The 24,593-nt window shown below is 37.1% G+C and overlaps 1 protein-coding gene across 1 annotated transcript; it reads right to left on the reverse strand.

Annotated features, from left to right (window-relative positions):
- Window positions 1–164: 164 nt before the first annotated feature.
- On the reverse strand, window positions 165–24,527 carry DIPK2A (divergent protein kinase domain 2A). The gene is made up of 3 exons (XM_019438789.2): window positions 23,282–24,527; window positions 8,255–8,558; window positions 165–3,003 (listed from the first exon to the last, which is right to left on the reverse strand). Exons 1-3 carry the CDS (start codon window positions 23,936–23,938, stop codon window positions 2,672–2,674), a joined length of 1,293 nt encoding a protein of 430 aa, XP_019294334.1. The 5' UTR covers window positions 23,939–24,527; the 3' UTR covers window positions 165–2,671.
- Window positions 24,528–24,593: the final 66 nt, after the last annotated feature.

A 24,593-nucleotide genomic window follows, 5' to 3' on the forward strand; every position in this document is an offset into this window, starting at 1 on the left:
CACAAACTTAAGTTCAGCTCATATCCAACCAGATAGTTTCTGAAAATGATATCATGCAAGAGGAAAAAAATATACATGCAAGAGGAAAAAACTGATTTATTACACAACCTCACTTTCCATTAAAAAAATTTTGGATATTTGAAGTTAAGAGATAGTATGAAAAGTGTGATTCTTAAAGTATTCTTTATTAAGATCATTAAAAGTTGTAGAAACAACTTTATTATTATAAAGGCACAGGGAGACAGTTCTGATAAAATATTCAAATTAAACAGTAACTTACAGTACAAAAGACAATTTTAATGCACATACAAACCCCAAATGTCTGATTCAAAAATATTTTACTGTGTCTATTAATGGGCAATGATTAAAAATATAAATTGCTGCTGTATAATAAATATCTGATAGTGAACATCTTGATAGCAAAGTGAACAAAATATTTATTGCTTTTCACATACATATTTTTCCCTGTAATTTAAAATTCCTAATTCTTTTACTATCTTCTCAATCTTTCCACATAATCTCATGGGGGAAATGGTAGTTGTAACAACTACCTCCAGTAGCAATCACTGCTGGCAGTGTTTTCTCACTTCCTGTTCTGCAATCACAATCACTTTTCCAAAGTAACATGAACGTTTGCTAAGCCACATGAAGACAACCCTCTGTGACTGGCATTCTAAAGTTTGTAATGAACACTTATCAAATATAAAAGGTGCTTTTTTGAAAATGTGTACTTTATTTAAGTTCTGAGTAAGTGGAGAATGTTTGACAAATCATTTTACCTACTCCCCTCAAAAGTTTCCTGAAGTTGTAAAAAGTCAGCTTAGTAAAATTTCTAGCACTTAAATGTTTCTTTGAGGGCCAGTTGATACCTGTAATATATGGATGTATAAAAATTGACATAATGCAATCTATTTTATAATGGAGAGACCTTACCCTTCTCCCAGTTTTTATACTGGGATTAACATTATTGATTTCATCATGCTTTTTTGTAGCAACCCAGTTATAGATGGTACAAGCAGAATTTCTATCACAACAGTAAAATAACATGAATGCACCATCTTATCTCAATGCTATTTCAACTTAAATATCTACATTAAAGTATTTGATAATCATTGTAAAGTTACTTAACCATACGTCATGTTCAGACAGTGTGTAGCAGCTAGTAATGTGCCTGGCACAGAGTTGATGGTCAATAAATAGTTGCCGAATGAATGAAAAAGAAAAGAAAAACTTGGCTTTGGTTGTGCACATTTTAATCACTTTCTGATTTAGAATAAGGTCAGTCTAGAACTAAATACTACTGCACACTACACCAAACTTTGCTGTAAGCTAAAGCAATAATTCTAAACAAATAAACAAAAAAAGGATCACCTAGGTCAGTGATAGTCAATTTACATATTGTAACTTTTTAGAATAGCCCACAAATTTCACACATTAATTTTTTATCCACATACTTAAATTTGATTAACAATGGGGTAATGGAGACCAAGTTGGGCAGACTGGCTAAACTATGCTTTTCAATAAAAATTACTAGTCCATCAGTAAATAATGTTATAACGCCCAATTAAACTAAGATGATGACTACCATGTTAATGTCTGCGAAACTACCAATGAATATAAGGTAGGATATCTTTAAGTCACATATGCTTGGAAGCAGTAGCTTAACTTTTGAACATAAAAGAATAACCAGGGAGATCTGAATGTAACAGTGACAGAGTTCTATTATTGAAAGTGTGATAAGAAGTAGTAGTAGGTGACCAATTTTAAAATCTAACCATGATACTAGATCTAACATTTCTTTGGCATATGCATTACTATCTTGGACTAGTTAGCATTTAAAAAATACTGTGTTGTTTTTTTCCCTCAATCAAAATTAATGTTAAGGTGAAGATTGCTAGCATACTCTTCTTAAAGCCTTTTAAAGGACAAGATGACATTTTGCAACATATGCCAAACTTCATGTTTAGTGTACACTTATAGGCATAGAGGGATGTAACTGTTAAATAATCTTAAATGATTTCATGCAATGGTGAAACCACAGAATGTGGAGAGAAAAGTATTTACACAATAAAATATTCAGCTCTGAAAAAACAGTAAACTTGGGAATCTTGCCCTAACAGTAAATGTGTACCGCATAGCACTGAACAAAAACTAGTTCAAATTTAAATAAACAACTAGAGTAACCTGAATGTGTAAAATTTAATAAAAAACATAAAAATGGGGGTGGGGAACACCTACACATCAGAAGGAAAAAGTGGCCTATAAAACAGGCCAATCTAACTTGACATTCAAAGTAAATGCAAGAGATTCACAAAATCATGATAGTAATGCAAACTAAGTCAAATACCAAGTACCCTTTGATACACAAGCCAAAGTAACTATCAGACTCATTTCCAATAGCTTCACGATATTCATTAATCCACTCAGGCATTCAGGGGAGCGAAGCAGTCAATGATAGCTCAAGTCTCCAAAGTGTAAGAACAAACTTATTTGCAGAAGCGTCATGTAATTTTTGAAGTAATGTCTTATTTTGATGTTAACATAAGATCTATCAGTGCAACTTTATCATCTTCTGAATGTATTACTTCCAAATTTCATTTTGCCATATAGTTTTTGGTGGTTTAGTTTCAGCCAGTGCTATTTAAATGGAAAAAGGAAAGTTCAGCATAGACTACCTCACATTGTTACTTAATTGTGCTAGATATTCACGCAGCTCTTTTGCAGCTTGGAATCTGCCATAGCGTTTCTTTGGGTTGGCACACTCATCCAGCAAGGCCTCTAGTCGGCCATCTTTGGCAATTTCACTTGGTGGATCATGAAGGAGTCCTCCAGAAGTGCCACGCCAGGTGGCATGTCTGGATAAGAGGTTCTGACAAACAGCATAATAATTGTGGTCCACAGTTGCACGAGCACAAAGAATTTCTTTCGAAAATGATAAGCAAGCCTCCTTATCACAGTCATCAAATTTGCTTTCATACCATACATCCCAATTTTCAGGTTTATCTGTGAAAGGGGGAAAAGCAGAAAGAGAAAAATACATTTTAAAAATGTTTTCATTGCTTCCCAAAATACACTTCACTAATTACCACAGTAGTATTTCTTGCTCCAGTTGTATTATAATTTTAAACATTTAAATATATTAACTTATATAGAAACATTTATCAGGAGTTAGCCAACGTCAGGCCGAAAGATCAGATAAGGCCCCTACTACTTAAAGAGTTTAGTCTGGATAGAAACTTTCCACCATACAGAGGAAGTACCATACAGAGAAGTAGGACACAATGCTACAACAGTACACAGGAAGCAGTACTCCTGCCTGGGGCTACAGAAGGCTGCAGGGAGAATATCTGATTTAGGTCTTAAAACAAAAGGCTAAGTCTGAAAAGAAATGAGGGAAAACAGTAGTGTAGGCTCAGTATAGTATGTGCAAAGGCAAGGACTTAAGGGATTGTTCCAGCTGATTTAGGAGATAAGTAGTTCACTGAGGCTAGAGTGTGAGACAGCTCCTGGAGAGAAAGTATAGAAGAGCCTAGAGAAATAGGTTGAAACTTGGGTGGTCATGAACATGATTTCTTTTACAGGAAGGTAACTCTGCGGGCTCATGAGTGGCTCAGTGGGTTCAGCATCGGACTCTTGATTTCTGCTTAGGTCATGATCTCACAATTCGTGAGTTTGGGCCTGGCATCAGGCTCTGCGCTGACAGTATGGAGACTGTTTCAGATTCTCTCTCTCTCTCTCTCAAAATAAATACACTTAAAAGAAAAAGAAAAGGTGACTCTAGAATGAAGACGGGAGGGATTAAGATGATGAGAGCAACTAATAGTCCAGATAAAAAAGCCACATTGTAGAAACATAAGAGACAAAAATTAACAGGTAAGTTTAAGTTGAAGGTTCTAAATGGATGACAAGGTCAACAGTATTTACATAACAGGGTTAACATTTCATATGGAGAGAATAAATATAAAGTACCTACGAGGTATTCAGGTAGGCATATCATATGTGCAATTAGAAATTGACCTGAAACTTAGTACTTTAACTTTTAATGTTTATTTATTTTTGAGAGAGAGAGAGAGAGAGAGAGAGAGAGCGCGCGCACGCGAGCCGGGGAGGGGCAGAAGAGAGGGAGACACAGAATCTGAGGCAGGTTCCAGGCTCTGAGCTGTCAGCACAGAGGCCGACTCAGGGCCCGACCTCACAAACCATGACTCAACCGACTGAGCCACCTAGGTGCCCTGAAACTTAGTACTTTGAAGTCAGAGGTACAGTACACATATTTAGAATGCATCAACATAAGAATGCTTGATGGAGCCAAGAGAAGAACTGAATTATATTGGAAAGTGTGTTGAAAGCAAAGAAAGAAACAAAGGGCAGAACCTTTGGGACTTAAGGGGTTGGTAGAGGAGAAATTAGTGAAAAAAATTCATTCAGCAAATCATTATTTGAGTGCCTACTCTATGGCAGGCAAGGGTATATACTGGCAAACAAAATAATAGATGGTTCCTGCCTTCACTGGCTTACAATCAAGTATGTGAAATGGTCATTAAATAAACATTATCATAAACAGTGGAAAATGCTATGAAGGAAACAAACATTTTTAACAGTAGAAAGGTTTAAGAAAGAAACAACCCTCCCTACCATTAGATACGGTGGTCAAGTATAACATTTAAGCTAAGCTTCAAAGGACAAGTAGCTACCTATTTATAGGAAAGAGGTGAGGTGAGGCATTTTAGGCAGAGGTCACTGCATTACGGGAAAGCCCAGAAGTAAAAGGTTCATTCAAGAAACCAAAAGGCCACTGTAGCTGAAGCATCAAAGGCAGTAGACAGAGGGATATTAAAAGTGATGCAGATTGGGCCCTGGTAAGAAGTTTGATTTTATTTTTTTCTTTAGGTCTCTTTAACGTTTCTTTTGTACACAGAGAACATAACTCAATCTTTCACTTGAAACGTTTACAAATACGTTACAAAATTTAAATAAAACATTGGTTCACTTTAAGCGCTTACATTATTTTGTAAATTGAAGTATAATTAATATACATTGTTTTATTAGTTTCAGGTACAAAACATATTGACTCTTCTATATATTATTCAAAGCTCACTATGATATGTGGTCACCAACTGTCACCATATTATTACAATATTATTGACTATATTCCTTATGCTATACTTTTCATCCTTATGACTTATAACTGGAAGTTTGTATTTCTTAATCCTCTTTATCAATTCTTCCCATATCCCCTCTGACAACCATCAGTTTGTTCCCTGTATTTAAGAGTCTGGTTTTTTTGTTTTTTACATTCCACATGTGAAATCATGGTATTTGTCTCTTTCTTCCTGAATTATTTCATTTAGCATAATGCCTTCTAAGTCCATCTTGCAAATGATAAGATCTCGTCCTTTTTTATGGTTAATATTCCCTTATACACACACACACACACACACACACACACAACACTTCTTCTTTATCCATTCACCTTAAGTTGCTTCCATATCTTGGCTATTGTAAATAATGCTACCATAAACATAGGGGTGCATACATCTTTTCAAATTGATGTTTTTGTTTTCTTTGGAAAATACCCAGTAGTGAAATTACTGGACCATATGGTGCTTCTATTTTTAACTTTCTAAGGAACCTCCATATTGTCTTCCACAATGGTTGCACTAATTTACATTTCCACCAATAGTCCGTGATGGTTTCCTTTTCTCCACATCCTCACCAACACTTGTTACTTCTTCTCTTTTTGTTACTAGGTATTCTGACTGGTGTGAGGTGATATCTCATTGTAGTTCTGATTTGCAATTCCCTTATGATCAGTGATGTTGAGCATCTTTTCAGATGTCTGTTGGCCATCTGTATGTCTTCTCTGGAAAAATGTCTATTCAGGTCTTCTGCTTATTTTTTAATAGGATTTTTTTTTGGTGTTGATATTTAAGTAGGAGTTTGAATATTACCTAAAGAACAATGGGAAGTCATTAAAAATATTGAGGGAGGGAGTGATAAGATCAGCTTTATGTTTTAAGAAAGAAACTATGTGAGTAGAAGGAAACCAAAGGACGGAAGAATTGCAGGAAGTTGTTACTTATCAGTCACTTCACGAATTTGGCAATTAGGTGGTTGCTAATGGTAATACAGGATTTTAAGTCAGGTTCTAATGGGTGGAGGCATGAATGGAGGCTGAGGGAGTAGAAACAGGAAGAGTAAACAATGTATTTAAAAACAGTTGAAAAACGCAGGGCCTTGGAAAAGTCTTAGACATATTTGTTTATGGGGAGGGAAGAGATATTGGATTTTAAGGAAGGAGTGGGAAGCTGAAGATAAATAACGCAACGAGTTCTCAGAGAAGGATCTACTCTGAAATAGAGAAATTAACGTGTATGGTTTTTACTAGTTTAGATAATAAATGAAAGGACACTGCGGGAGTTGCCACAGCAAAACCTCAGTGTCCTTGTGAAAGAAAAAATAAAGATGATTTCCCAGAAAGAGGTCAGAAAAGAAGGTAAATAAATAAATATGACATTTTGTAAAGTAGATATTTAAACAGCTTTCCTGGGTGGCTCAGTCAGTTAAGCATCCAATTTCAGTTCAGGTCATGATCTGAGGGTTCGTGAGTTCAACCCCTGCGTTGGGCTCTGTGCTGACAGCTCAGAGCCTGGAGCCTGCTTCGGATTCTGTGTCTCTCTCTCTCTGACCCTCCCCTGCTCGTGCTCTCTCTCTCTCTCAACAATAAACGTTAAAAAAAAAAATTAAACAGCCCTTCAATGAGACATTTCAAGTGGCCAGAGCTAAAGTAGCACTGGACCAATGGTCACTGTATGAACACACTTGTGTAGTTGTATTTATCCAAGCTTAGGAATTAGTTGGTATAAAACTGTGACATGTATTCCAAGAATGTCTGGATAAAAAAATTACAAGAAATTATTTTTACAAACACTGGAATGAAAATTTTAAAAGCTGAGGTAAGTTGCACAACTTTGTGAACATACTAAAATCCACAGAACCGTACACTTTATTTTTCAATTTAATGTTTATTTTTGAGAGAGAGATGGAGTGTGAGCCAGGGAGGGGCAGAGGGAAGAAGACACAGAATCTGAAGCAGGCTCCAGGCTCTGAGCTGTCAGCACAGAGCCTGGCGCTGGGCTTGAACTCAAACCAGAGATCGTGACCTGAGCCAAAGTCAGACGCTTAACGGACTGAGCCACCCAGGCACCCCTGAACTATACATTTAAAAAAGAAAAGCATGATGGAATCCGATGCGACACTCCCAAATGCAGGAAGAAGTTAAGTGGGGAATAAAGCACTCTAGCAGGCTGTTTACTCCCTGTGGGAGGATCTACATAGCAAGTCAAGAAATAATCAGAAAACAGTTTGGTGAGTATACAATCAGAACAAGGTACTGGGAAAAACCAAGTATTTAACAGGATCAAGAGATGATCGTGCAAAACCTAAGTGTCAAACTAATAAATTTTTGTTAATTTTCTGCATTTCCCAGATGCCATACATTTTTGGTCTGAGTTCATCAAAAAATCCTCATAAGACAGGAGAAGAGGGGATTAAAAATATAAGACATTCACCATAGAGCAACAATCTTTCAATTTCTTTTACTAAGTAGATTAATTACAGAGTTACAGGCTTTGTCTCTGACACTTTAAAATTCCTGTGGCATTTAATCTTCAAAACACTTCAGACAGTCTGCCCACCTATCCTATGAAAAGCTCACAAATAAATGGAGAGGAAAGTTTTGGGTAAGATGTAATAATGTCAAACCGAAGTTAGGGATCTGCAGTGCTAGAAATCATCTAACGGTTAAACAAACAAAAAAATCACCGTTGGAACCCCACAGAACAATGGAACACAGAACATCACTGTAAGAGATCCCACAGGAAAATAAGACCTCCATGTTTACTCTGGTAGTCTGTCACTATATAAAAACTTAATTCTGCATTACACTCCTAAACCACAAACTGTAGCAGACTACATGAAACACACACACACACACACACACACACACACACACACACACACACACACAGTATACCTGGACATTTGAACTCAAAGGATATTTTACTAAATATGGAGAAACTCTGACTAAAAGTACAATAAACCAGTATGTGTTTACTGACACTGGTCAAATAAAACAAAGAGGCAAGGCTGCCATCTAAGAAGGAAACTAAAGGTTTGTTTCATATAAATGTAAACTTTATTTTATCATAGAAAAAATCTGTACAAAAAGCAAATCTAAAATTTATATACTTACTTTGTCTAATTAACCTTTTGTCGGCAACCAAAACATTTTCAGCATCCACAATGATTACCTTCCCATCTCTAGGACCAACTGCAAAATTGTCAAAGCTGACGTCCAGGAGGTAGAGTGCAAATTCAAAGTCATTGTTTGTAAGCTGCTCAGCTATTTCCATCAATTGCCAAGCGAGGTCAACTCGTTTCTCCCATGGTGCATTAAAGTAACTCCACAGTTCTTCTCCAACGTAATTTACAGCCACCATTCTTCCACAAGCTCCAAGATATTTTGCAAATGGCCAACCTTCATCAGATGGAAAACTCTACAAAAGAATTATCTTCATATTACAAAAGATCCTGATGAAGATATCCTAGGTGTACCCCACCTCCCCCGATCCTCTTAGCAGAGACTGTTACTAGGCATGCACTTGATATTTCTTATTATATTCAGGAGTTGAAGAGAAATAAAGTTGATTTCTTTTCTAATTCATAACATTACTATGGACCTAAAATCTTTTTAAATAGGTAACTTTACATTATAAAGCTAAAACAGAGTAAGACTTGCTTATCAAAATTTCAGAACCAAACTGATGAACAAAACATAAGCCACCTTCCTTATTACCAAATCTAGAAGTATTTACATTTTCCTTTATCTTTCTAACTTGTTTAAGTACAATCAACCATCCTTTCTTTTGAATGAACAGCACTACAGGTCTATTAGCCAGCAAGTATTTACCAGGCAGCACACACTGTGCTGTACTGGCAAGAAGAGTGAATGAACTAAACAGAATCTCTAAAATAAAAATTTGAGAGGAGAAGACAGATAGCAAGCAAGTAATTTTGAGTATAATAAATGTCAGTTATTAAGAAGTAGTGTAGGTCCTAAGGGAGCATTTAATAGAGGCTATACCTAGTCCACAAGCGGGCAGGGGTAGAATTTAGTAAGGGATTCACATAAGTGTCTCTTTACCTATACCCCAAGAGTGGTAAAAAGCAGTCTGATATCCTATTGATGCAACCTGCACTCCAGGTACCTTTGGTCCCAAGTCAGTTGTTTCCCTTCCTACTCCCACTGTATTTTCTGTTCACCTTTAGCTCAACTTCAAAATTATTTATTATCTTAATCTTCGCAAGGTTTTCTAGGTTTTGTAATCACTGGGAAAATTAACTGGCTAAAACAAAAGTCTTCCATATTGATGAACAAGTCATTTTCAACTCAAATGTCAGGCTTTATCTAAAATACTTTCCAGTGCTAAAATGCCCAACTACAAAAATGAGCATTGTAGTGCAAAAGGATGGGAAGTAATGTTTTAAACAACTCCTTGGAAGATAACATGACTAGAGGAAGTTATGTTATGTGCCATTCCTTCAGCCTAGCATCTTTCCTTGAATTGGGGGAAAAATTGTAAGATGGTATTTACACAAACACTGCAGGGGAAACAAAGGAAAACACTGCAGAATATAAATACAGCTTACTTCTATTGCTAAAAATTGAACAATCTATGTACATTTAAAGAGCTGGAGATGAGGCCTTTCTTCTTGGACCCCTTATAAAAATAATATTAACTTAACTCTGAACTTTCATAAAAGTGAAAAAATTCAATAATATCCTTAACATTAAAATGTTTGTCAACTTAAAAGCAAAAGGTTCTTAGAACTAAACTTCATCCATAATTACCTATTTTCATTTGTGATTTCTTTCAACTGTAACTATTAATGAACAGTAACTGTACTTGTTCTTTGTGTATGTAACTTTCTTTTAAGTTTTAGTATCTGCAGTTTTGTGATAAAACACTAATTATGTAAATTAAAGATATGATAGTATGAATCTTTACATATAGTAAATGAATTGATTCAATTTTAATTCAGATCCAACATCTACTCTGATTCTTTAGCAATTAGAGGGAAGCACCCTTCTCCTCTTGTATCTGAGAATTTTTTATTTCTTATGGATACTGGGAAAAGTGACAGACTACTCATGTCCAAAGTGAACTGCTAAATCCGGTTTGCTAACCATGTGTTATTTTCAACTTTTTCTTCTCAATTTCAAAATACCTCCATGACCTTGAAAATTTACACAAATGATTACAAAAGATTTAACTGTTTCCCAGAAGTATCCATGTACAAAGTACCTGACATTAACAAAAAAAAGGAAAGCACTAAAAATTGGTAAATGGGAGATTATATACTTTTGTCCTGCAAAAAGTAAAACAAAAAAATTCCCTCATACACTATTGGTATATTATTCACATGCCATACTGTAAAACAGATACAAACATATCTTTGTGAAAATAAAATGGTCTTTGACAACAGGAGAAAAGGGAACCCTGCCAACATCTGCACATGTACAAATGCCTCCTTGTTTTTGGAGACTTTCCAACTGGCAAACGACAGTTAAATATACACTTCATTACCCAAGGCCCTCATAGAAGAGGATAAAATATATTAACAAATGTCACAGTGAGCAATTTTATATTCATACAATGATTTTTGACAATGTTAACTAAAATCCTGTTATGCCTCATTTTAAGAAGTGCACTACAATTCTTTCACATAGCTTGCTATCTAATCTTTTGGAAGAACTTTAATAAATGAATTCACGCTACTAGTTCAGATGACATTTTTTCATTGTATAATCAAAATAGTCAGATTTCATTAATGAGAAAAGAATTCTATTGAACACACTACGTACAAAGAAAATGCTCAAAGGAAGCCGAAATGTAATTTTTATTTAAAACAATTCTGGCTTAGCATCAAATTTCCATGGTCAGAGTTTGAGAGACAAAATTTTAAGATGTTACAGAGTGGACTTGGACTTGTTAAATGTATCAAGCAATGAGAAACACAAGTTCTTACTCTCTGATTCCCAAACTCCCACAGGGCAAAAACAAACAAACAAACACACACACACACACACACACACACACACACACACACACACAGCAGCTAGAATAAGAAATTTATTGCTGAGGTCCACAGGTTTTATTTTAAAACAAACCTTAAAATCAGATTTTCAAATTGCCTAGAACGACAGACACATAGTTTAAAGTAACCTGACATAAAATGTGTGTATTTTAATAAGTTATTTACAATTGAAAAAATATGTACAAATACTTTTCATTTGAAGGAAGGAGTCTTTAAACTTGGAATGATTTAAATTCTAACTGGACAGGAGGCACTCCAATTAATTGTTTATGGTTTTTTATCAGGTCTTAACCTACATCAAAGTGTAACATGTAAAGTCTTTAAAACTAAATATTAGTTCAAAAATGTACAAAGTTACAAAATAGTTATAAAACTATGTATTTCCATTACTGTATTTTTTTTTTAAATTAAGTTGGTGAGAACCCAAGAAAACTTCTAGGAGTATTATTAGCAATGTAGAAATTAAAAATGGATATTCAAGTATTAAGATACACATGACTGATAAGATTTAAATAAATATTAAATGCCTTCACTGTTAATTTATAAAATACAAAGTATTTTGAGTATGAAACCTAAGATAAATCTCTCTCTCTCTCTCTCTCTCTCTCTCTCTCTGGTAACAGAAAACTGCAAGTTACCTCTTGGATACCTGATAAAACCCAAATACTACTAATAACAATATTACATGCATCGACAGTAGCCTAAAGCCAAAGTTACAAAAATAAGTAAACAAAACCACTGGTGACATTATATGTACATATTTGATATTAAAGATCAGAAAATGTAGATATCTTATGCTCTTTATGGTATATAACATTTTATAAAATTTGTATACTTAAAAGACAATATAATATACAAGTAGAATAATGGAACTGAAATCATAAGAGTAGCTTTAAGGTCCACCTTCACTCTGCATCTCACTAACAGTGACTGTGGCAAAGCCAAAACTTCTTAGAGCTTTAGCCTATTCCTCTGTAAAACTGGAATAATATTTGTACCACCACATATATTCATCAAGGCAATCCAAGGACCAAAAGTAGTATAAAATATACTTTGCAGATTTAATATTACTTTATAAAGAAATGCTTACCAAAATATTTCATTTTTCCTATTTATTTTATACTTCCTAAATAAATCTGCTAAATAAGAAGTCCAGATATTCATCAAGAGTTACCCTTATTTTCATATCACTTACTGAAAGGCATCTAGGAATAATGAACATCTTCCAAATATAGTCAAGAACTACCAACCTAGAAAAGCATTGTTACTGTCCTCTAGTAGTTTCTAATTTACAATGAAATATACTAATTAGTCACCAAACTTTAAGTAATGAAAAATGTGTAGGGCATCTAAAAAAACACCAAAAATACAAAAAAAATTAAAACTTGGTAACATATATACACATAAACTCAAGACTGTAATTCACTTTTCATTTACAATAGTTAAGTACCACAGAATAAATTCTAAGTGCTGAAGTAATCCATCATCTATTTATTGATCAAAATCAACCATCATGATAGTTTATATGATTTATAAAGAAGATGTGAAATCTAAGAATTCTAGAGTTGGAATGTATGTGAGTTGTAAATCTAGTTTAATCGTATTAGCACAGTTTAAATGATTTGCCCAAAGTCACAGAGATAAAAGGCTGATACAACCCCTCAATCCAATATCCTCCTGTTTCAGAAGTTTCTAAATTTTGGAAAGGTAACAGTGCATATATTACATACACCTATTATGCAGAGTCTGGGACATATTATGCTGAGAAAATAACGTAAGATTATACATTCTAAGTGGGATAAATTACATAAATTATCTCATGAGCTTTCATATATATGTTTTTAATTTGACAAAACCTTTGTCAAGTTTTTAAACTGGAATTGCAGGTAAGGGACTATAGGTTAACTCACATTCCACTGACTACTCAAGCAGCTGGAGTAAAAGAGAGTTAGGAGATTCAGTGTGGAATGAAGAGAATATAAATTTTGTATTAAAAAATTCTAGATCTAGCCTAACACCATCATGAAATGCTAAGTAAACAGTTGTAAATAAAACATAGTCCCTATTCGCAGGAAGCTTTTTCAGCCAGAGTTGGGAGGATGGTTGTTAAATACACATAAATTATAAACTACACAATTTGTTACAAATTACAAAGTAAGAGTAGCTGAGAAAGAGTAGAGACCTATTTCAGACTGTGTGGTAAAGAAAGGGCAGCCTCTCTAAGGAAGTGCTACTTATGCTGAAATCTAAGAATGAAAATAGTATTAGATAGACTGGGGAGGGGGCAGTCAGAAAGTTCGAGGCACACAGTACAGACAGAAACCATCTTCTCAGAACTGAAAAAAAGGCCAAATCACCTTCAGAAAAATAAATGAGGAGGAAATGGCTTCAGGTAATAGTCTGGAGAGGAAGGAAGGGATCAAATTATGTTGGGACTTACACAATAAAACACAAACTCCTCAACATGGTCTATATGCTTTGGAAAACAACAACAACAACAACAACAACAACAACAAACAAAAAAAGGCTTAACATTCAGAAACATTGTACATACTGGAATTAAATATCCTGTGACATGTTATTCTTAACAACAACAAAAAGTTTTTACAATTAAACAAAAAAACACAAGTTTTTACAATTAGCACAATACCCTTTAACAACCACTGTCCTACCAGATTACTAAGGTCATTTTATACTGTCAGAACAGTTATTTTAAAAACACATACAACATACAAATAAAACAAATTAAAATAAAGTTAACTCTAGCACTTGTGATCTATTATCTTTTTCTTTCTCCTTACATGACCAAAAGTAGGGTTTGCGTACTAAATTTAAAAGACTATACTTCCTTTAATACAGGAAATAAATTATTTTAATGACATTTACTAACTCACAACATTCCATTAAAAGGAATGTAACTTTGAAGTTTACCTAAAGAGGAGACGTATTACAAGATTCACTTTGTAAAGAAGAGAATCCCTAGTACAAAGAAACTGACTTGAAAAAAAATCTATTATCAAAACATACAATCTAAAATCTATAGGTTTTCTACAGGACTGGCATTTCGGCACACACACAAATTTAAACTTGGGAATGCTTATAGAAAATGAATGTTACCAAAAGAATAGATTCAATTTGTTTCGAATTATTTTTAAAAGCCCAAATCTGAACAAAATCCCACTGTAGTAATGCATGTTATAACAGCTGTTCACAGAGATTAGTCAACTGTACTGGTGACAGACTAATGTGTTCACAGTTTTGTGAACTGTCTGGAGGGGGAACATAGTAAAATTACTGGGATAATTTAATGGTTACCTAATTTTTGCTAAAACTTCTCTGAGACTTTAGTTTCTTAATTTTATACTGCCAAATAGTGGCCAAACTTCATTGTAAATAGTATAGAATCTTAATAATCTCAAGATTTTCAAGTTAAGAATATGTTCTATTTACTTCATTAAGTAACATTTCCTTAAGTTTTTATTTACTAATTTTGAGAGAGAGAGAAAGAGAGCATGTGGCAGGGAGAGGGGCAGAGTGAGAGGGAGAGAGAGGACCCTAAGCAGGCTCCACGATCTCAGCACAGAGTCTAATGCAGGGATCAAACCCATGAACCATGAGATCATTAACTACCTGAGTCGAAATCAACAGTCGGATGCTTTACTGACTGAACCACCCAAGCACCCCTAAATAATTTTCTGAATGCCATCTTCTACCCACCTCGAATTCCAACAATATTAAGCAATGCCTTTAAAATACCAAAGTTATGTTATTTCACTGAATATCATGTCAACAGCTATTTCCAAAATTGGGAACTAATGTCAAAATGCATCAACAAAAAATTTATATAAGTTTAATAGAAATTAATAGTCTAAGATGAATAAATGCACTCTCCTTACCAAAACAAAACAAAAAAAAAAACCAAACCCACTTGGCCACATATTTTAAATATGCGTAAATTTACCAGTTTCGACTGATGTTTTCTTAACTACTGTCACAATCAGAAAGTGTGATTCACATTTCTAAGTTGAAATACGTATCTATAAACACCATACTCAAACACTGACTTCTAATAAGACAAAATTTCCAAGAAAGAAAAAGAATATAATAAGCTTCTTTTGGACCCACTAACCTAAGAATGCTACCTTGCTTTCTTCAGTCAAGACTTGATTTCTTTAAACAGTCTGCCAAGTAGAACAGTAAGTAGTAACTTACTTCCCTGGTTCCTTAAAAATGTAAGCAGAATTAACATCACCCTTCCAAAAAAGCCTCAAATATCCTCTGGTTGCAAAGTATCTGTTAGACCTAATGCCTGGTTTTAGATTTGTGTTTCTGTTGTTGCCTTAAACTCAATAAAGAAAACAAAACTCTTTGTTCCCCTACCCCAAAGCCTGGGGTTCCTCATCATCATAAAGAATTACTCTCTAGTTAGTTGCTCAGACCAAAATCCCAGGAGATAGACTTTATTTTTCTGTTCCATCACACCTTACATATCAGCAAGTCATTTGAGCTACTTCTCCAAAATATATCGGTTCTGTCATTTTTATAACCTTCATCGCAACCATCTTAATCCAAACCACCATGCTCTCCCCCAAACTTGTGCAAAAGCTTTTCAGATTTCTCTTACCCCATACAACCCATTCTCCACAAACCAAGCCCTACTCAAAACACTTCTATTGTTTCACATTGCTCTGAAATAAAATCCTAAACTCATTTAGCAAGGTTACAAGGCTGTATAGGATAAGATCCTTGTCTCCCTCTATGATCTTCTATTCTACCATGCTTTCCTACTCCCATGCTCTTTACTCCTCTGGATTTGCAATATCTCTTGTTCAAAAACACTGCCCTCAGATCTTTGCACCACTGGCTTTTTCTCCCATTATTCACACCTCAGCTAACCTGTCATTTTTCCTGACCACCCAATTTAGAATATTCTATCCCCAATCCAATTCTCCATCACAAGAGTCTGCTTTATTTTTGTAGTATGTAAAATCTGAAATTACCTTGTTTTTTGTTTGCTGTCTACACCTAGTGCCCCAGAACACAAAGGCTGCACAAACTGTGACCTGGCCTGCTATCTTCACTGTACCCTAAGTGTATATAGATCAGTTCCTGGAACTACTGAGCAATGCCACAGAATTCCTGCCAGATCTTTTCACCTCATAGTTAAAACTCCAAGTGTGCATGAGAAAGGCAAAATATGGAGACCCTGAGGCAACATACCTACCTCAGATAATAGATCTTTTTTTTTTAAAATCTGTTTTAATGTTTATTTTTGAGAGAGAGCACAAGCTGGGGAGGAGCAGGGAGAAAAGGAGACACAATACAAAGCAGGCTGCAGGCTCTGAGCTGTCAGCACAGAAGCCCTACACAGGGCTCTAACTCACGAACCCCAAGATCATGACCTGAGCCAAAGTCAGACGCTTAACTGACTGAGCCACCCAGGCGCCCCCATGATGATAGATGGATCTTTTAAGATTCTCAGAGTCTAAGAAATTAGACCAGACCTAACCTTTATTTCTAAAATTATCATTTAGTTTCTGTACTATTTAGAATTATTAACCTGTAATAACTTACAGAGAACAAGTGAACTTTTGCTTTATATTACTGTGTCTTTATCTAAACCCTATTTCTTACAACAGTCTTTCTGTTTCATCGGGGACAAATCCCTAACCCTCCTTTTAATTACTACTCAAAAAAAACCTATAGCCTAAAGCTGCTACAGAGGTATTTAAGATGTGTATATATGCAAATAAGGTAACATTTTGAAGGTTTGTCAAAGGAAGAGTAAAATGTGTATTTCTAAGATATCAACATAACGTACTAAAGAACTTTTCAAGTACTACACCTATCTAAAAATGAAATGAGTTGATTTGCAAAGTAGTAACATATTGTAAAAAACTTTACAATTAAAGACATTTTGTGTATTTTACTGAATAGTCGCATCGCCTTTAATCTTTAAAACAATCTTGCTAGATAACTGTTATAATTCCTATTTTTTTGATTAAAAAACCGACGCTCTAAAACTTTAAGTGACCATTCAATAGCTTTGAGGTAGTAGAGAATGCTATCACAATACTGCCCCTACCACTCCTCTCATCCCCCCTGACCCCATCCACAGGCTAAATCCCATTTATCCTTTAGAACTCAATTCCTCTGTGAAATTTTTCCTGGTATTCACTCCTATAAAGATACGTTAAGATGTCCCTCCCTAAACGAGTCATTTGACAGAGTGCAGGCACCTTTTTTGTTTTTGTTTTTTTTTTTTTTTTTGGTAGGGCTTATAATGCTATAGTGATTATAACATTCATTTATATATGTACCTCCTACATAGTAAGTTACCTGCTGCCTAGACAGATCCTTTGAATCCAGATATCTTATAACTGACTATTTACCAAATGAACAAATAAAATCCAGTTCTACAAGTCCAAAGAGCTTCCAGGCATTTCATAGATAACTCCCTATCAAGAATCAATTTTAGTAAGGACATACAAATTGGATAAGAGATTTGATTACATAATTTCAAACCTTTCAGGGTCTATGACTGGGATGTGTAACCATCCACATCTTACAGTAGTAATTTACAATCATTTACTAACGTTCATTATAAGTGCAGGGAAAATGCAGGGCTTATATTCTAAGGTAGTAGTAGTTTTATACATAATGAATGGAAAGTTAAGAAAGAAAAAATGTCAGCATTCTGTGAAGTTAGCAGTAATGACTGCAACACAGGAAGTAGGCCAGAGACCATAAACCAGAAAAACAAAATAAAAACCAGTCTGATGATCTGCTGAGAAACTGACTACCCATGCCTAGAAAGCAGACCCAAAAAGTAAGCTTATCTATTCCCTAACGTGTGAGGAGTATGTGCTGATCCATGTGGTGGAAATATGAAGGGAAATAGTTGGAAGATCAGACAAAAGAACAGAAAAGACCTCAGAATTAATAATGGTGAGAAGATATGAATAAATTCAGAAAATAGGCCAGTGGAGCAAAATTATTTTGCTCCACTGATCTGGAAGTGGTGCTTTCCTAAGAGTGACTGCCTGTTTCTATGGGCTTTCCAAAATAAAAGTCTCTTTTTGGATGAGAGGTAGACAGAATTATTTTATTATTTCAGTTTTTTTCATCAAGTGTTGATGCAACCTCTGAGAAAAAAAAAGCAGAAAAACAATAAAACCTCTAGATTTAAGGTTATGAATTAGATAAAAAAGTGCTCTATTTAGAACTACCTAGTCAGAAACATCTCTGAACACTAAATCTGGGAATGCAGTTACCACAATTGTATCTGGTGGGAGAGAAGTAGGTGGCTCCCTAAGCTATTACTTGGCAAAGAAACTCCCGAGACAGTCTGGAACATCCTTTCAAAACTTTGCTACTGCCCCACAAGACACTAGGCTACATTTAGCTCCGTATTTTTTCCCTTTAAAGGCAATCTTTGTTTTTGTTCATTTTGTTTGAAACTAATTGTGGCTGTGTAAAAATTGGGGAGGAAGACAAGCTTGAAACAGGGTTGTCCAACCTGGTTTTCTCATACCCTCTTACCAGGAAGGGACCGAGCACCAAAACCCCCAATCCTCTTTTAGAAGTTTAAAATTACCAGTTAAAGTCAAGCTTAGAAAAGAAGTAGAAAAAGAGTAATTTTTCAAATCAAGAGTGTGAGTCTCACAGTTATTGAGGCTAAAAGGGAAAAGGACCTACTCCAATAGCCTCATTTTGTAGGTAAGCGAGTCCCATAAAGTTTATCAATTTGTCCAAAGTAAGACAGTTGGTTAAATGACCATAATCTTTTGTTTACTTCAAAAACTGTAAATTAGGTAGTACATATTAAAAATATTTTTCCTTTAAGAAGGATTTGTTAAGGACAAAATAACATTCACTCCAAGTTTTCTGTAAAAATTCATCCTGTAATATAGGAATGGACTAAATTAATATAAATAAGTAACGGCTTATAGTCTAATAACTACCTTTAAAGTGATCCATATTCCAACCAAACTTCAAACCAACTGGTCAAATACACTAGATACAGTTACTTTTACCTTATTTAATGTCTAATATTTATTGAGTGCTTACTAGGCATGTGGCACTATATAATGTGTTTCGCATGTATTATGTCATGTACAAGAATTGAAATAAAAGTTAAAAACCCACACTGTAAGTGACAGTTACATACTGTAAAAATTAAGGAACTCCTATTAAACCCATGATGCAGGAAATTTAGGAAAAAGTTCTACAAATGTAGTGAAACAAATTTCCATTTCCTTCATACTATACAAACATGAGCTTTCTTTATTTCTGTAAGTAAGACTATCATCACTATCTCTAGGTCAAGTCAGATATACAGTTTGGGCTTCAGGAAATCCAGACGGCATTTTTCTTTAACAAACACACAGCTTCTATAAACTCAAGAATAGGGAACTACAAATATTGTTAGAAAATTTACCAAGAAAATAACAGAAAACATCTTGCCATCTTGCCAAACACTTTAACATCTTGATTTTCCAATATTCCAAGAATGCTATTAACAATATAGAATAAACTGGGGCGCCTGGGTGGCCGACTTCGGCTCAGGTCATGATCTCACAGCTCGAAGGCTCGTGGGTTCCAGCCCCACGTCGGGCTCTGTGCTGACAGCTCAGACCCTAGAGCCTGGAGCCTGCTTCCAATTCTGTGTCTCCCTCTCTCTCTGCCCCTCCCCTGCTCATGCTCTGTCTCTTTCTCTCTCAAAAATAAATAAACATTAAAAAAAATTAATAAAAAAATATAGAATAAATAATTCCCTCTCTCCATTTTTTTTCCACTCTCCATTTTTCCTCTCTCCATTCTTTTCTGTGAAAAGAAAAAGTATCAGAGTAGAAGATAAAGGTCCTAGCATTTTGTTACTTGACGTTCATAAAATTTTTTTAGAAGATGATAATCCTATGGCTGAACAACCTTCCTTTGAACTAGATAAGCTGCTGTAAAGGCTAGTAAAGCTATCCAACAATAAGAAGGGAGTTGTACTTTCATACTATTTCATATTGGGAAGGCTGTGTTACAAATCTATATAGCCTTACATACATAAGGTATGAGTGTAATAAGTCTTACAGACTTTTAATACCTTTCATGTCTTCTTTCAAGGCATAATAGAAAATTCAATTTGTTGTTTCTTAACATCAGAAGAGGCAATTTTTAATGGGCTAAATTTACATACATGTTTTGGTTCAAATATTTATTTTGGAAGCATGTTTACCACACTGGAACTTTTGTTAAGAGCAGTTTGATGAAGTCAGTTCAAAATACTTGTTTTTCTCCAAAGTAGTTTTTGGACAATATAAGAAAAATCTAATTTGTGACCAACTGTCCAAAAATTCAATAAGTAGCTCCCTCTCCTGGAAAAAAAAAAAAAAATGTAAGCTCCTCTTTATGCTGTAAAATACATGCTTGGATCTTTTAAAATATTTTTTAAAATACATGAACCAAAAAGTACATCTATACAGCCAAATTTTCTATCATTATTAATACCACATACTATCATAAATGGCTGTTAAGTTTTATAGAAACTATATAAATACTAAAATTGTACTTGTTTGTCTAGTTAACAGAAAGTAATTAAACATCATTGACTTGACTTAGTATGTAACAATCTTTGTACCTAATCACAGAATTTTAAGATTCCTTTCACTGTAGTGGTTTTATACCATTATCAAACCTCAATTACATTGTTCATACTTCTTAACTCACTATTTTTTTCCAAAAGAGGAAAGGGTTCTATAAAGAAAGTAGCAGCTCTAGGAAAATTTCTTATTTAAATATAAATCTTATTCAACTTGCTTGTCATTGTGTTAAAAAAAAAAAAAAAACCAATATGAATGACTGGTATTAAAGACCTCAAATTTATATTTCTCATATCACTCAATAGTTAGAGAGCTAGGTTGCCTGAACTTAAAATGCAAATACAAAAGTCAAAATTAACAATGTTGATAAGTACATGTCCTCACATACTAAAAACAAACTCTTATCCCATAACCTATCTCTCACCCACCCACCAGATCAGAGCAATCGTGTCACTAAGTTTAAATTACAAGAACACAACTGATTTTTTTAAAGTTGTTTATCGCTAAAGATGAAAACAGAGAAAGAGTTAAGTTTGAGGGAAGAGTTAATCAGAAAACAAGATACAAGCACACTTGGCTATCTCAACTATAAAGTAAACTGAAAATGTCAAGACAACTTCAAAATTCAAAAAATATAAAAGCTTCTCATATAAAGAAGACTTAGCATAGAGCAAAATGAATGCCAAGATATTTTTATAAAGCAGTGGATAATGTTATTAAAACATTAGTCCTAGAATTTGTTGATTCTAATACATCAATACTCATAATTACCTGATAAAAATCTTTCAACAGGCACCCTCTATTACAAGTGAGAAAATGTGTACTAAGATAGCTCCTTACTAAATCTTGACAGACTATCTGCAAATACACTGCTGAAGCTTTCTACAAGGACCAACATTCCTAATATAAACATCTCCTTCCTAATATAAACATCTATTTCTCAAAGAAAAAAGATAAATGAAAAAAAAGTTTCAAATCAAATGTATATAAATGAGGACTTAAGCTTCACAGGCTGACTGCTTTTATTGAAATTATTTGGTAAAATAATTTCTTGCAGGGAAGTTTACCCTCTAAATTTTATATACCATTCATCGTTAAAGAGAGCAGTGTTTAATATACAATCTGTACTTTCTATGTGACTCGTTACATACATCCTATGACAGCTTAAAATTTACGAACACTCACACTAAAGTCTTGAGGCAAAGTATTTACTTCGTGTTAAAATTACTTGGCTGAACTAATTAAACGAAGCTGGTTTCTCTTAGCTAAGTTGGGTGATGGAGAACTTGAGAAAAGAAATATAAATGAATACCATATATTCCTATTCACGCTCTTCAGATTAAAAAAAACAAAAGAAAACCAAGAATCCTGTACAACCACACCCCCCACTAGTGACATTCTCAGCAGAACAGAAAGAGAATGAAGCATAACAAAGTTACTTGTGATTAATTTTAAGTTATCCTCCCCACCCTGTATTTGATAAACAGCAAAACAGGCATGGAAAAGGAGCAAGGTAACTTTCTTGCAATTACAGGAGGGATCACAATCCCACATTAGTCACCACTATCCAAGGACACCGCACTGAAGCTGGGTGGGAATGTGTAGAAACTCAGGAACTACTCCAATGGTCAACAGTTTTTCGGGTTTTGTTTTCTCTTTTTGCGGTCACCAGTAAGAAGATGCCAACCTACTCGCCCCTAAAATGTACGTTTGTTTTCAAAATAAAGTCGCGTGAGAGCCAATAACTCAACTAGACCAGAGGTGAGAATCTCCTTCCCCTGTTTCTCACCCTGGCCTAACATGTCATCTTCTTCCTGCAGTCAAATTACTACATGAATACGGCAGGTCACAGAATCAGGATGAAAATGTCGGTCTTGGCCTCAAACCCTCCCAGTCCAAGTCCAAAGATGCCTTACTTTCTCCCCTTCCTAATCCCACTCAAAGCACGATTTACGGATTAACCTCATCCCTGACCGCAGTCTCCATTCCCCAGCTTTTCCTCAAATTAGCTGCCACATAAATGAGTTAAAGAATAAAACAAAGACTTTGGGGGCGAAGTTAGACCAGCCACAAAGAGTACTGAAGGGGAGAGCAAAGGCGGTACAGAAACACTTGAGAAGAACTAAGAAAGATCCAAGGGCTCATGAACAGACTGCGCCGTGGAAGCGCAAACCGCGGCTGATAAAAGCAGAAAGGCTGGGAGAAGAGCCCAAGGAAACTCACAAGAGAGACATTTTGGGAACGTACAAGACGCGCTCCCTCTGGTGTTTAAAGGATCCGCAGTCAAATCCAAGATGCGCTCGAGTCTAGATGCCAAGAGCAGACTCTCCACCAGCCAGGTCGCCCTCCGCAATCCGACACAGTGCCCAAGGGTCCCCCAGGGCCGCCCCCTTCCCACGCCCGCAGGCTGGCCCAGCCGGGCCGGGTCCAAACTGGGCAACGAGCGCGGGTGTAGCCACTTCTCCGACTCCAGTTCGCCCGCGCGGCCCTTCCCGGCAGGACGCCCCCCTCCCGGGCTCCGCGCCTACCTGTAGCACCAGCGGCTCGGGGTTGAAGGCCAGGGTCAGCAGCAGTTGCATACGCTCCGAGTCCTTGAGGTTGCGCAGCAGGAAGCTGCCCGAGTCCTTGGTCTCCGCGTAGCGGCGCACCAGGCGATCGAGCAGGCGCTGCGAGGGGCAGTGCACCAGGTCGGACCAGCCCTCCACCGCCTCCGGCGTGAGCAGCCGCACGTCGCCGTTGAGGCGCGCGAACTCGGTGCGGGGCATGGCCTGGAGCAGGTCGCAGCGGGGTCGGCCGGTGGCCCGTTTGCAGATGCTCTGGTCGAGCTGCGCCAGCTCGCGCTGCGAGCCGAGGCGCTTGAGCACCACTCGGCGGCGGCCGCCCTCGCGGGGCTCGCCGTACTGCGCGAAGTAGACGTTCTTCACGTTGAGGAAGTCCAGCAGGCGCAGGCGGCCCCACGCCTCGAACACCACCTGTCCGTTGAGGAAGCGGCGGCACCAGCTCGTGCCGAAGCACGCCGGGCACTTATTGAGCTGCAGGAAGCGCCGGTCGGCCAGCTCGTTGCGCTGCCAGGAGGCGAGCAGCGACGGCGAGTGCAGCACCATCAGCACCAACAGGCTGCCCAGCGCCGCCAGCTTCAGCGAGCGGGACAGGCGGCCCAGCTTCGGGGGCACCAGGCGCCACATCCCGCCCGCCGCCCGTCCACACGCACCCGGAGGGCGAGGGCACCCCGTGGGCGCCCCCGCCGCGCCGAAACCCGAAGAGCGACCGGCTGGGGCCCCCGGGCGAGAGAAGGAGCGAGGTCGCGGGCTGGGGCAGGAGGCGGAGTAGGTGTGTAAGAGAGAAAGACGGGGAGCGGGAAGGAGCCGACCAAAGCAGGCTGCGACTTCTTCCAGTCACTAGACTCCACAACTCTCGAGCTCCCTCCTCCGAGCTCCCCGCCCTCCGACTCCGGCGGCGCCTCCTTCACGCCAACCAAGTTATAGAGGAGCGGGAGGGGGAGGGAGCGCGGGGACCCGACGGCCGCGCGTCCGCGCGCGCGCACGCGCACTGTTCGCTCGGGGGCGCGAGAGCTGCGGCGGCGGCCGCCTGTGGGGCGAGCGGGGTCTCTGAGGAGAGGGAAGGAGGGACTCACGGAAGGGGAAGAGAAGCTGGAATGTCTCACAGCGAAAAGTAGCAACAGTGTAGGAAGGTGGGAAGGATGAGGTGCCCGCGCGTCCCTGACGCCTCACGCCCCGATTCGTACGCGCCGGCTCTCCAGAGAGGGAGAGGGGGCCAGGGGGCGGGGCTGGTGGGGCGGAGCGAGCGCGTCGCGCGCCGCCCGGAAAGCGTAAGCGCGAG

The sequence above is a fragment of the Panthera pardus genome, unplaced genomic scaffold, assembly GCF_024362965.1.
Source record: "Panthera pardus isolate Hobbes unplaced genomic scaffold, ASM2436296v1 HiC_scaffold_16, whole genome shotgun sequence".
Classification (NCBI taxonomy): Eukaryota; Metazoa; Chordata; class Mammalia; order Carnivora; family Felidae; genus Panthera; species Panthera pardus.

What these genes read in the sequence shown, in the direction of transcription:
- DIPK2A (XM_019438789.2), bottom strand. Translation starts at nt 23,938, where the DNA reads ATGTGGCGCCTGGTGCCCCCGAAGCTGGGCCGCCTGTCCCGCTCGCTG. An exon ending in CCGAGCCGCTGGTGCTACAG is followed by an intron (nt 8,559 to 23,281) that starts GTAGGCGCGGAG and finishes ATTCTTTTGTAG; the next exon opens with AGTTTTCCATCTGATGAAGG. An exon ending in CAAAAGGTTAATTAGACAAA is followed by an intron (nt 3,004 to 8,254) that starts GTAAGTATATAA and finishes CCCCTTTCACAG; the next exon opens with ATAAACCTGAAAATTGGGAT.